This window comes from Gobio gobio, assembly GCF_949357685.1.
Source record: "Gobio gobio genome assembly, chromosome: 4".
In the NCBI taxonomy this organism is placed as follows: domain Eukaryota; kingdom Metazoa; phylum Chordata; class Actinopteri; order Cypriniformes; family Gobionidae; genus Gobio; species Gobio gobio.
This window is the reverse complement of record NC_137100.1, coordinates 27,174,285-27,188,999: the sequence shown is the minus strand read 5'-3', so window position 1 is coordinate 27,188,999 and position 14,715 is coordinate 27,174,285. Positions and strand designations below refer to the sequence as shown.

The following is a 14,715-nucleotide window of genomic DNA, read 5'->3' as shown; positions in this document are numbered from 1 at the left end:
ATACAATGCGACGACAATAGTTTTTGTGCGGAAAAAAAAATCAAAATAACACCTTTATCCAACTTGTTCTCGACTTCCGTGTGTGCCTCCACGACGCATGCGCGAGAATATGACGTAGCGCCGGTGTTCGGGAATCGATGAAATACACACTTAAGCCCCATTTTGAGCACTACGCCGAGACCTAAAGCACGATCAATGTAGAATCCAACAGCTTAGACACGCGCGTCTTCCTCTGCTCGTAAACAAATCGCTTCTGGGTCATATGTCCGAACGCCGGATCTGCGTCATATTCTCGCGCATGCGTCGTGGAGGCACACACGGAAGTCGAGAACAAGTTGGATAAAGGTGTTATTTTGATTTTTTTTTGCGCACAAAAACTATTGTCGTCGCATCGTAAGATTATTGTAGAGCCACTGTGGTGAGATAGACTTTGTAACGACGTTTTAAGTGCCTTTCATGGATCTTGTGAGTGTCAATGTACTGAATGCCAATGGAGGCCTGATTGAAGCCTTTCTCAGCCATCAGCTTTCAACTAAAATATCTCCATTTGTGTTCCGAATATGAACGGAGGACTTACGGGTGTCCAACGACATGAGGGTGAGTAATTAATGACAGAATTTTCATTTTTGGGTGAACTAACCCTTTAAGATTTAAGATTAGTGTGTGCTAATCTATTACATCAGTTACATCCCTGCTGGAAACTCCAGCATAAACCAGCATGAATTCCATGTTGGTCCTGGCTGGTTTATGCTGGTATAGTGCTGGTCTTGCTGGTGGACCAGCATAGTCATGCTATTCTCAAGGAAAACTGAGCTGGTGTGACTAGAAAACCAGCAACCAGCATCCCATGCTGGTTCCAGCATGTAAAATATACCTAATGCTGGTGATGTTGTCTGTAGGTGGATATCCAGGAGAAGGCGGAAAACTGGCAAAGAAAGACCTCAAGGCATCCGTTCTCATTCCCTTTAATGACGACCCATTTGGAGTTTTCGCTATTGCCCCTGAGAGTCTGGAACGTGAGGTAGCAGAGGACGTCTTATCAGTCAATGACATGTTTGATGTCACATCCTTCACCATACTTCGACAGCAAGGCACCTTCGGAGATGTACGTGTGGCCTGGGAAATCCTGTCAGGAGCTTTCCCACATGGTCTGCCGCCCATGGAAGACCTGATATTGATGGCCTCATTTCCTCAGGCTGTAGAGCTCCGACCACATGCCAGGAGACGCCATGCAGGCACCGATGCATTCTTCTTTTCTGGACTTCCAGGAGCTTATGGGTCCATCAGTGCAGAAACCCATCTGCAGGTTCCACAGAACCTGGCTAACTTCACTCTGTCAGCCTGGCTGATGCCCAGGCCCAATACAGATGGGTTTATTGTTTCTAAAGGCAATGGGAATGGAACTATCTATTATGGAGTTCAGGTCCAGACCAATGAGTCCCACGTTACTGTTATGCTTCATTACACAACTATAGGATCTAACAGCACACAGGTGGCACGGGCTGCTGCAACTAAATTTGTAGAGGATAATACATGGGTTCATGTCATCATTGCTGTGGAAGATGGAATTATTGAGTTTTATCTGGATGGGAGCCCAATGCCTGGGGGGATTAAGAGTCTAAAAGGAGAAGCCATTATAAATGGTGAGTAAAATTTGTATTCTTAAATTTGGACTGCACATGTTGTAATTTGTCCCTAATAATTTTCTAAATATATTTTAAAGACTTGCACTGAAGAAGAAACCTAAGCCGTATTTTATGGCCCAAACTTTTTAAATTTAGTTAAGTAGATACATTTATTTAACTAATATATATTTTGTGTATATACACTGTATACACATACGTATATTATATATATATAAATATATGATTATATTAAAATAGTTATTATTAATAATATATTAAATAATATGAATTACTTAATATAGTTATCATTTAGAATGATGTATTAATATAATGTATACATTATAATTGTGTATAAATTAGTGGTGGGCCGTTATCGGCGTTAACGTGCTGCGTTAACGTGAGACTCTTACCGGGCGATAAAAAAAATATCGCCGTTAATCTATTCTCAAAGTTGGGTTGGGAGTAGGGGTGCACCGATCCGACTTTTTCAGTCCCGATACCGATACCGATGCCTGGGCTTTGTGTATCTGTCGATACCCGATACCGATCCGATACTATTGTTGAATTAATAATAAACTATATATCTTCCACCTTATACCTTCCTTGAAGAGACTAAAGGCACCAGACTTTACTAACTAAACATAACTAAGACAAAATAACAGATGAATGTAAAGTGTTGAATTCTTATTTATTTAAAAAACAATTGTGCTTTCAAATCTAAAATAGAATGTAATCAAACTTCTTTAAATAAATAAAATGTAGCAGTGGAAACAAAAAACAGTCAAACATACAATAGTAATCTGACAGTTACCAAACATTTTTTACACTACAGATCATTGTTTTGGTATATAATCATATCAATATTAAAAAGTAGCATTACAAATTAACAAATAGTCTTAATTTTCTGCCATATGCAATTTAATAAAAATGATCAGCTAGCTAATAACAACTTTGTTCTGGTTTCACCTCACTCCTGTCTAAATGATTGTAGGCTAGGCCTATTTATTTTACTACACATTGTCAACAGAAATAAGATGAAATACTGTTGATAATTAAAAATAATTCTTACTACCCACTCTTGCTTAATTGGGTAAGCACTTGTGTTCTCATTTCAGATGCGTTCTGAGTAAAATAATAAACTGATTCATGAGTTCAGTGTTGGACAGATCAGTTGTTCTAACCAGTCGTTAAAATGATTCTGTTCAAATGAGTCATCAGGTCACGAATCGGACATTAGCAGACACGTTGTGTGTGAATCCCGTCTGTAAGAACATCGCGAAAGATGTCAACACAAAGAAAACACTTCATAACTGAATAAAATTTGTCTCCCGTTTATTGAAAGTATGCTTTATGTCAGCTGGTAAGAGAAGAGGCAATGTTTTTTGAGCGCAATTCACAACCAGCGATATTTCAAGGACAAATTTGTCCGAATGTGTCACGTGCAACATGGTTTCGGTCTTCCGACCTTTTGATTTGGATTAATATGTGAAATATGAGAGAGCTAACGCTGATTATTTTGAAGACCCAGAGAGTGTGCGCGGGGGAGGAATTCTCTGGTCGGTCTCTCTGTCACTCAGTCACAAGCGCAGCATCTGTTCTACATCGCTCGTAAATCACAATAACTCATCAAATTAGGCTTTGGCGGCCGTCAAAAAATGTTCAATGCAGGAAAAACCCTGACTTTGCAGTAATACCACCTCCCCTCGAAACATTTAAGTTACTTTGCAGACATTGCGAACTAGTTCGCGTGGCAAGCGTGAAATATCTCCTCCACACAGCCGAGTCTCTTCTAGCATGCGACACACGTGAAGCTGACGAATGACGTCGGTTCTGCTGCGACGGAAAAAAACACTTGGGGTTACTTGACTGTAACCCTGTTCCCTGATAAAGCGGAACGAGATGCTGCATAAGCTTATGCAAATGGGAATGTCTTTGACATAACCAGCTGTGAAAATAGTGTGAAAACACGTCAATGAAATTGACCCGGAGGTATTTATAGCCTCGGCCGGTGACGTCATAGGCGCACCTGCTGCACGAGGCTATAAATAGATGAGCTTCCGCTGGAGCAAACCAGATCTTCTTTGTTTGAAGACCAGTCCTGAAGCATCATCAGCACGGCCTAGCAATGCAGCATCTCGTTCCGCTTTATCAGGGAACAGGGTTACAGTCAAGTAACCCCAAGTGTTCCCTTTCAAAAGCTACACTCAATGCTGCATAAGCTTATGCAAATGGGAACGAGAATACCCACGCCGCCGTGCTTGATGGTGCCTGGACCCCTTACGGTTGTGTAGGTGTGCACAAGAACGCAAGAAGCCTCAGGCATTAGCCTGTGATGTCGACTCAAGGACATGAGAGCCCAGAGTGGCATGAGCATCCAAGCTATAAAGTCTTAAGAATGTGTGCGGAGAGGACCAACCTGCCGCATCACAAACACTTTGTAAGGGAGCACCCCTTGCTAACGCAGTAGAAGAAGCGACTCCCCTGGTGGAGTGAGCCCTTAATCCTATAGGCGAAGCTTGACCGCGCACCTCATAGGCAAGAGCAGTAGCATCCCTGACCCAATGTGACATTGTTTGATGGTGGCAGAACCTCTGTTACGGCCCCCATGGCAAACAAACAGTTGCTCTGACTTACGCCACTGGCTAGTACGGTGGACGTAGGCCTGAAGAGCATGGACTGGACACAGTCTATGAAGTTTCTCCTGATCCGGCGTTGTGAACGGCAGAGGGCAGAAGGTTTCAAGAGTGACAGGATGTACAGTCGACAAAGGAACCTTAGGCAGGTAGTCAGGGCGGGGATGCAAAATCACTTTCACCAAACCTGGGGCAAAGTCTAAGCAGGATGGCGATATTGACAGAGCCTGCATGTCCCCAATTCTTCAGAGAAGTTATAGCCATAAGAAAAACCATCTTTAGAGTCAGAAGTTCGTCATACGCTGATTCTAGAGGTTCAAAGGGGGTCTCAACCAGACCCTCGAGGGCTAAAACTAAGTCCCATGAAGGGATCTTGGCTCTTAATGGAGGCCACAACTGCCTGGCACAACAAAGTGAGCAGGCAGAAGATGCCTCCCAAGCGGCACCCCATCCACCAGGGCGTGGCAAGCCAAAAGAGCGGCCACATAAACCCTGAGAGTGGAGGGGCAAGCTAATGTTTCAAAGGGGGTCTCAACCAGACCCTCGAAGACTAAAGCTAAGTCCCATGAAGGGATCTTGGTTCTAACAGGTGGCCTCAACCGCCTACCCCACGAATGAAGCGAGCGAGTAGAGGACACCCGAGCGGCACCCCATCCACCAAGGCGTGGCAAACCGAAAGAGCGGCCACATGAACCCTGAGAGTGGAGGGGCAGGTGCCTGATGACAACTTTTCTTGCAGAAAATCCAGAACTGAAGTTACCTGGCAGTTGACTGAATCTACATTGTGTCGTACACCACCTTTCAAAGACACCCCATTTATTAGCATAAACTTCCGAGTGGAGGAAGCTCTAGCACTTAGAATGGTCTCAATAACTGCAGGCGAAAGCCCCGTGTCCCTCAGTTGGTGCCCTTCAGGGGCCAAACATGAAGGTTCCACAGGTCGGGCCTGGAATGGAATATCGTGCCCTCTGCCTGAGACAGAAGGTCCCTCCTCGCCGGAATCGCCCAAGGCGAGCCGTTGAGGAGAGACACTATCTCCGAGAACCAAACCCTGTTCGACCAACGCAGCGCTATTGATAAGAAGCAAGACCCTTGTTGGCGAACCCCGGCTAGAACTCCCAGGAGCAGAGCGACTGGAAGGAGGGCATACAGACACATTTTGGGCCATGTATGAACCATCACATCCAGACCCAGCGGGGCTGGGTGACAGAGAGAAGCAGGGACATTGCGCTGTCTGAGAAGAGGCGAAGAGGTCCACTCCCTGTGGTCAGCTCTGTACTGGTGATTATATACAAGATATTTAGCTGTACTGTCCACCCGCACTAGGACATGACAGCCCCTTTGGGGGAGAAAGTATTTCAGGGCCAGAAATACAGCCGTCAACTCGAGGCAGTTGATGTGCCAACTGAGTTGATGACCCTCCCATTCCCGTTGGGCTGGACGACCACTTAAGGCCGCACCCCAGCCCGTCAGGGAAGCGTCCGTCGTTAGCAACTTGCGACGACAAGGTACGCCTAGAGTGGGACCCAAGGCAAAAACCGGGGTCTGAACCACATAGTTAGTGTACGAAGCCACATGGCGCGCCACTTTATTTGCCTGAGGATTGGCCCTAAGTCCTCTGGCTTTGAGCCACAACTGAAACGGTCTTATGTGCAACAACCCCAAAGGGAAACCCGTGGATGCTGATGCCATTAGACCTAACACTCTGGTGCTGATGATCAGTAAGATCTTGGTCTAGCCTGACTTTGCTCAGGGAATACTGAATGGTCTTGATTCAAGCGGGAAACCATTGTGCCCACCTTGTGACCAAAAACCGAACAAACCCTAGATAAGTCGTTCTCTGGGCAGGAGAAAGAACACTTTTCTTGGTGTTGAGTCTCAACCCTAGAGAAACTAGATGAGCCAACACACTGTGTTGAAGCACCATCTCATGTGATTGTGCTAATTTTAGCAATCGCCTTTGTAATTCAAAATTTGAATGCCCCGGAATCCCAATGGAGCCGGTAATACATCCATACATTTTGTTTATGTGCGGTTACAAGGCTAGCCAAATGGAAGACCCGAAATTGGTAAGCTTTTGCCCCCAAGAGCGAACCTCAGGAACTTCCTGTGTTGTGGCAGACTTTATATGCGAATACATGCGTCCTTCGGATCAATCGTGCCGAATCCAATCACAATGTTGAATATGCGACACGACCGCCTTCACTGTAACATCTTGACCTTGAGTACTTTAACTGCTTCACGGTTTAAGACTCGAAGATCTGAGATTAGACACCCCCCCCCACCCTACTGGGGACCAGGAAGTAACTGCTGTCACTTGTGACAGTACAAACGCCAACTCCGCCTTCACGGAAGTGGAGACCACGCCGTTCAAACAAGGAGGATGACAAATAAATTAGTTTACTAATTTTTACTGTGCTTAACACCCATGCAGAAACGCCTGGCAGAAGTTCACACGCTGCCTGAGACTCTGAGAGTGACAATTTTAACACTTCCTGTTGAGGGGATGTTAGACGTTCTATGTCCTGGATGATAGCAGGATTTAAACACTGAACGTCTAACATTTCACTGGAAACCACTGCCCCCCCGAATCACCAGAGGCGGCGGGGATGGAGTAGTTTTGAGGATAACGGGGTGGGGCGAGCAAATGTTTGACACGCCCTGTCCCGTGGGGGCAGACTGGGCACCAGACCACCGGACTTCTTATATTGACGAAGTCTGCCCTGGGAGGTTGTTGAGGATGACGAGCCGGTCTCCAGTCTTTACGAGGGAGAGCGCGACTCGCCACAATCTGCTTATTACCCCCTTAAATCTTGAAGGACTGAAGAGAGGTTGTGTGGCTGATAGCCCTTCCCCTTGAGTGCATTGAGGAAGAAACTGAGTGAACACTTCATGTTTTTTCCACTCCTTTAAATCTGGCCACTACAGAGTTAACTGAGTCACCAAATGAACCACTCAAATCCTTCAGAAGGTCAGCCTGATATGCTTGCAAGACAGCCATAGTGTGCAGCGCAGCACCAGCCTGTCCCTTTATATTTATTATTCTTATATAAATCATATACAATATATATTCCATATAAAATAATATATTATATATATATATTCCATATAAAATAATATACAATATATAATTCATATATATAAGCTTTGCCCATGACAGCCGACGTTTATTTTCTACATGGCTTTATGGGGAGGTTTGTCTCTTTAATGAAAATGCAGACCCAGGCGAGAGATAGCTCGTGAGCGTTTCCCACCTGGGGTATTCTCACATATCCACGCGATTTCGCACCCATGATAGTCGAAAATGTCGACGTCAAGGGTACAAAAACACGTGAAGTAAATGTTTTTTTTTTTTTCTAGACAGAAACCTCAAGCTCACTGCGTTCGGGGATCTCTCATTCACGGTACCAGACAAACTGCCCTGGCCACCGCGCGAACAACCACCTCGATAAATTCCTCGTATGGATTCACTATCATGTGAGGAACGATCGCAGGCGGCTGCTCGAGGTCCGCGGACCCAGAGATTCATCATCATTCCCCGCGCGAGCCGAAGAAACGCCGGAGCGCGCTTCGGGATCACGCGGGGAAACATGCATTTGTTGAGCGAGCAAGCGAAAGGGACGGACCCGTCTCTTGCTCGTCAACAAACCCATTCGAGAGCTCCGAAAACTGGTGCGGACTGAAAGTAGCCCAGACGAGCATAAAGCATTCTAACTGTAAAGGCTTGCAATGCTCGCACTCGTCTGACTCAATGCAGCGACCGCATACTCTTCCCCAAACACACACAGCAATAAACGTGTGCATCCAGTTCTGTTATTTGAAAGAGAACATGGATATACAGCGTTTTACTCTGCTGACTTGTTTCCAACTGATCAGATTTAACTAGAACTCTTTCCACATATGTTTCTTTGTAACAGAGATGAGAAAGAGAGAGAAATCTGCACACTGCCATGTTGAAAACTAACTCCTAACAAAGATCTCGAGTTGAGTCTTGAAAGAGAGAGAGAATTTTTTTTTTTTTTCAGAGACTTTGTAACACACCATAACACAGAGTTGGTCTGAAAACAAAAAGACCTGGTTTGCTCCAGCGGAAGCTCATCTATTTATAGCCTCGTGCAGCAGGTGCGCCTATGACGTCACCGGCCGAGGCTATAAATACCTCCGGGTCAATTTCATTGACGTGTTTTCACACTATTTTCACAGCTGGTTATGTCAAAGACATTCCCATTTGCATAAGCTTATGCAGCATTGAGTGTAGCTTTTGAAAGGGAACACCTGGATCGGCTTGTGGATCTGTTCATTTTTCCGATCCCCGATCCAGCTATTTTGTCAGTATCGCGGCCGATATCCGATCCTAATATCGGATCGGTGCACCCCTAGTTGGGAGCTGGGTCTATACTACGCAGGCTATGATGACTTTCACCTTGATATTTTAGCGCGGATGTATACCTAGCCGAATTGCACTGTAGGGGGCGAGAGAACGAGTCTTCGAACCTGTGTGTATGCCTACTAGTGTTGTCAAAAATATCCATATTTCGCTATGTATCGATACTGAAATATCTGAAACGATACAATACTCATTTTCTACAGTATCGATATCAGCTGCGCTCTCTCCTCTCCTCTCCGTAACGTTATTTCTACTAATTCCTGCAGATTTCGTGCTCGCATCTGAAGCGCACACACACATACCGTAATAAAGCCGCCTCTGACATACAAGTGCAAAAATGAGCTCCTTTTTCCAGCTTATTAATGGTCAAATACACTCAAAAATGTCTCAATGCCCATCTTGGTGAGTTTTAACGTAAACACAGTCGTAACCAGCTCACAGGAACAGTGTTTGGGATCCATGCGTGCGTCAAGTCTTAAAGGGACAGAAGTTATTTATTATTCAAACTACAAAAAGACAAACGATCACTTACGAGCACACATATTCTGAATGCCTTCGGCAGAATTCAATTGAGCCATTTTAATCTAGGTTAATCTAGATTAATTCCAATATTACAGTGAGATTAATCTAGATAAAAAAAAATAATCTATGCCCACCATTAGTATAAATTAATATAACTATTATATTGGTTTATGTTTTATTATTATTATTAAAATTTGTATTTAAATTAATAAATAACTAATTTGTTTATTATTAAATTTAAATGAAGTAGATAATATGCCTGTGTTTAGGTATATTTTACTGATGCTACCCTTTATTTCATATCTTCATTAAAATCGTTTTTTTAATTTCACATCATTTGCATCAAAGGCTTACTTTGAAACATAAGTACAAATTTTAGATGCTGAAATAAATTCAATGGGAACAACTGCATTACAAATTAGGAAACCATCTCTGCCATATTTACTTCATTCAGAGTTCCTTCTAAAGAGAAATTCCTCATGCTTGTGTTGGTAAAGCAATGAGATGTGGTTCCTCATCCATTATTGTGGCCCATATCTAGTAAGAGCCTGTTGTGAGATCCCTGTGCCATTGTTGAGTGTTTCACAGGAAGATATGCTTGACTGAACTCCGGGCCACTTCTGGACATTAACCGCACATAAAGGCAGCCGGCATACTCTCTCTAACTGAAAACAAATGAGCCCCCACTAAGACTTTCTTGACATCTCCTATGCCATTGTCAGTCAAGTGAATGTACACATAAACTGCAAGGATATCTGAGAGCATCTAGGATTGTTAGCTTAACCGGTGATTACGGCCTTTGTTCAATGTTCTTGTTTGGGCTCCGTGAAGCGTATTTCCTCAATTTGTACAGTTGTGTGCCTTTGAATGTCTCTCTGGTGGTCAGGAGGTTACTGATTGAAGCTGGTGTAACCAATGAGTATGAACGCAATAGGATGTCTATGACTATGGTGATTGAAAGGGACAAATATATGTTACCACATTGTATTTCTCCAAAAACATTTCACTTGGTTTTGTTCGCTGGGTCAGAGACCGACCGTGCTTGCTTGAATACACTGCTTTAAATACAGTGCTGTTTCTCAGCATCACCGCATGTTCTTTTTTAAATCCTGCAGCATAGATTATGTGTATTTATGATGTAACATGATTTTTTTTTTGTGGTGCTTATTGCTCATCCTAACCCTTAAGTATTAACATTTGGCAAATAACTTTTCCCGCACCGGTTGTGCTACAGATATGACATATTATCGAGGAGAGGTGTGCTGTCACTTCTATAAGTAATCAATTGGGTTTTTATTGGTGAAAGAAAAAGTAGACTTAGACTTACATTAAAGGAGGAAGTTAGGAAGTTAGTTTACTTTGACCTAGCAAACTATGCAGAACACTCTACCGTTGCAGCCCCTTAGCATCATGTTCAGAGCGAAGCACAAAGGACTCTTTTATTTTATTTTCTTTTAGTCATATTTCTTCATAAATTCGTAAGTCATATTATTAATATTATTTTTATTATGTCTTATTGAAGAGAGGTGTGCCTAGTACTTTTCTAACTGAACACAATTATTGCCTTATGAAATGAAAGAAGAAAAAGTCACCAAGTAGATACCTGAGCCATATTTTAGGAACCAAGCTTTTTTTTACTTCGACCCGTACGCAGTTACCTATAGCAAAGCACTCAGAACACCTTAGCTACCACATATTAACACCAACCACCTAAAATCATTGAGCATCATAATCTGTAACAAGCACCTCTCACGTTATCTTTGGAAATCCACCCACCTGAAGCAACCTGGGGTAACATTCAAGCACAAGATATTTTGGGGTTTAAACATACCATTGTGGTTGCAAGCCCAGATCTTTACCCTCAAAGCCACACCACCCTTCCTAATTCCTTACATTTAACTTCCTCCCTACAGATGCTGCACCTATTAGGATCGGTTCCAACCCAGATGGTGAACAGCGCTTCACTGGTCTTCTACAAGACCTCCGGCTGTACTCCAGCTGGCTCAACCGCTCTGAGATTCACGAGCTACACAACCAACCAGCCAAGACCGACCTCCACAACGTATCAGGGTACCTGACATACAGACAGGAGGAGAAACTGAAGTCGTTTTTAGTCGAAGTACGGGACGATCAAGAAGAGGAGGGTGAGGAGGTTTTCTACCTGCAGCTGGTGGCTGTTCAAGGTGGAGCCCGTCTGCCAATGCCCAGACCTACCGCCATTCTCAGAGTCATGAAGAGTGATAATGCCAATGGACTTTTCGGCTTTACCGGTTCCTGTATACCAGATGTAGGTGCAAAAAAATCTTTCATATCATTATCCAGCTAATTTACGGTCACGATGCAATACATTTCAATATAAATCATAAACTTTGCTGTTCACAATAGCATATACAGGTTCAAAAGTATCTGGTATCTGGAGTTTCTTCAGTGAGTGAGCAATAATTAACAACTAACACACACACACACACTTTCCTGAATATTTAATTTATCCATTCCGCTTTTCTGCTTTAAAAAAAACAAAGATAAAGCAGCATCACTGCTTGGAATAAACACATAACTCCTATGCAAATGCCAACACTCAAAAACCTAATTCACAGACACAGACAACCAACAATGGCATTCAATGAGAAATCTGGGACCCACTTTATATTAGGTGTCCTTAACTACTATGTAATTAATCATTTGATACAATGCTCTTATTGTGTGTACATACATGTTTTTACATCGTACATCGTAAAAATATAATACCTGCATGCACGGGCGTCGGAAGCAAAAAAAAATGTGGATGGGTCCTCTCAGATTTTTTTTTTACTATAGCCTAGATGCATTTACATTAAGTACTGTACAAATATACAGCTTTGTTTGCTAAACGTCTGGTTTGGAAAGACAAAATTATGGAAATCGTTATCACAGAGAGAGGCAATAGTGTAGGGGTAAGACGCATGGCATCAAGTTTTGACACAAATCTACCCGCGGTTGGAATCCGCCTTTTGCCGAACTCGCTCCATTTTCCCATCACATATCAGATCGGAAAGGCATTTCTTTCTTTTTTTTAAATGAAGAAAATATTAGAAAAGTGTAAATAAAGCATCTAACATGTGTTTAATAATAAGTATTTATCGGTTTGGGGTAAGTAAACAGACGTGCTGATGGTAAAAGTGAGTGGGTCCAATATCATTGATCGTAAAAAGTGGGTGGGTCTTGTCCCACCCACATACAATGGTTCCGACGCCCATGCCTGCATGTCATTTTTTAATTACACATTTATAATTACACTGTTGACACTTCCCTTAAACCTAACTATACCCTTAAACATACCCTACCACCAAACCTGTCCGTAACTTTACCCATATCCCACCTCAATATCAGCAAAAGTGTTTTGCAATACAATATAAACACAATAAGCACATTGTACTTATTTTTTATGCAAGTACATAAAGCTTAAAGGATTAGTTCACTTTAAAATAAACTTTTGCTGATAATTTACTCACCCCCATGTCATCCAAGATGTCCATGTCTTTCTTTCTTCAGTCGAAAAGAAATTAAGGTTTTTGATGAAAACATTCCAGGGTTTTTCTCCATATAATGGAATTCAATGGGCTCCAAACGGTTCAAGGTCCAAATGACAGTTTCAGTACAGCTTCAAAGGGGTCATAGATATATTGGTCGTAGATTCCTCATTCTAATGATCCGTGCAGGCGCTAATGAGGCATCTACGTATACATCTATGACCACGCTCGTATTTTGACCTCACTTAGCGGAAGTTATGGCGTAGCTCAGAGATGATCATGTTCGTCTGATAAGAGGTAAAATAATAGCATAAATACTGCTCGGTTTCTCGCAGAAACTGATCGTTTCGCTAGATAAGACCCTTATTCATCGTTTGGTATCGTTTAAAGCCCTTTGAAGCTGTTCTGAAACTGTCCTGAATGTACTGAAGTCCATTATATGGAGAAATATCCTGGAATGTTTTCATCAAAAACCTTAATTTCTTTTTGACTGCAGAAAGAAAAACATGGACATCTTGGATGACATGGGGGCGAGTAAAATATAAGCAAAAGTTTATTTAAAAGTGAACTAATCCTTTAAGGCCACCTAATATAAAGTGGGACCGAAATCTGTAATGTGGCTAAACAGATAGCCTTCTGACCAGCACCATTAAGGTCTAATGAGTTAACATCTAACTGTATTATTTGATTAAGTACCCAAGTTGCTTCTATGTCAGTGTTTGGTTTACCTCCCCTACGAAAGCACGTAACATGACCCCTAGTTGTGAGAACATGTCTTCATGTATATTTAATTTATCTTCACGCCTGGATGGATGGCGCGTGCATTCTTCTCTTCAAGGAGATTGGATGCATGGCATCTCCGATGGCTTGTTCGATTAATAAGACAGATGGTCAGTGAATTCCTTCAGAGGAAGACCTCTCAACAAGTGACAGAAGAGACACAGTACCATGTGCTTTCTCGTATGCGCTCAACAAATAGAAACATGACTAAGCAGAAAAGGGAATTCAATCATTTAGCGACTTAAGTGAAATGTAAATTCTTGTACAGTGTTTAATGATCATGTTACTCAATGTTAAACTGAATTATAATTTTATCCTTTCAAAATTGCATCTGTTTCTCAGTCCAAGTTTATAACATTTCAGCCTAACAACAACTAATTCAATTCTGAATGGTTAAAATAATTCTATTAAAAGGTCCTGGAGTTCATTTTGCTCTGCTATACTTGGCTTACGATGACCTTTATCCTTTCTTTATCAGATATCTGAGGAGGGCTCTATGATCTCCTGTGTAGTGGAGCGCACACGTGGTGCTCTGGACCACGTCTATGTAAGCTACACCGTCACTCAGGTTGATTCTCCCGCAGACACGTCAAATACCTCTGACTTTGCCAATGCTACAGGCTCCATCCATTTCCTGCCGGGCCAGCGCTCTGAGGTAAGAGGATTGACCTGTCAAGCAGTTATAATTAATGACCACAGGACCACTAATTAACATTGTAATAGTATGATTGATGTGCAATACCTGGGCTGCATATGTTTAAATGACAAGTGTGTATGGAATAAATTGAAAACTCAAATATACGTTAATCACCAGTACCCATGTATTAAAAATTTAAAAGAAATACCATCATCATCAAAATTAGAAAATTAAAGCAAACATGTTTTTATGCTAATCAATGTAGTTTAGAGAGGGTATGCGTGTGACGTCACAATCGGCCAGAGTCACCCGTGGTTACGCCCACTGAGTGGCAAAAAGACTGAGTGGCAGCATTGGTTTTCAGCGTGAATGCTGCGGAAACACACAAAACACATCTAAAACAGGAAAAAGCTTTGAGATTAACTGTCCAAACTAATTTGACAAAAGAATCTGAGGTATATTTTTACAGACTGCCGAAGGCTACAGAAAAGAGCTGCAATTCACAGAAACAACTGGACTTTGCAGTTATCATTTTGTGTCAATATGTTGAATTTTGGGATAAAATCATACCCTATAAATTGTATTGTTATATATTGTATTTGACAACTCATCAATTAAAATA

The 14,715-nt window shown here is 42.3% G+C and overlaps 1 protein-coding gene across 1 annotated transcript in view; it reads left to right on the top strand.

Moving 5' to 3' along the window:
* adgrv1 (adhesion G protein-coupled receptor V1) overlaps nt 1–14,715 on the top strand; it is a gene marked incomplete at its 5' end in the record, with an annotated part of 162,086 nt that overhangs the window by 28,066 nt on the left and 119,305 nt on the right. The window contains 3 exons of the mRNA XM_079814345.1: nt 900–1,643; nt 11,081–11,454; nt 13,935–14,111. Coding sequence (XP_079670471.1) covers nt 900–1,643; nt 11,081–11,454; nt 13,935–14,111 — 1,295 coding nt within the window. The remainder of the gene's footprint in view (nt 1–899; nt 1,644–11,080; nt 11,455–13,934; nt 14,112–14,715) is intronic.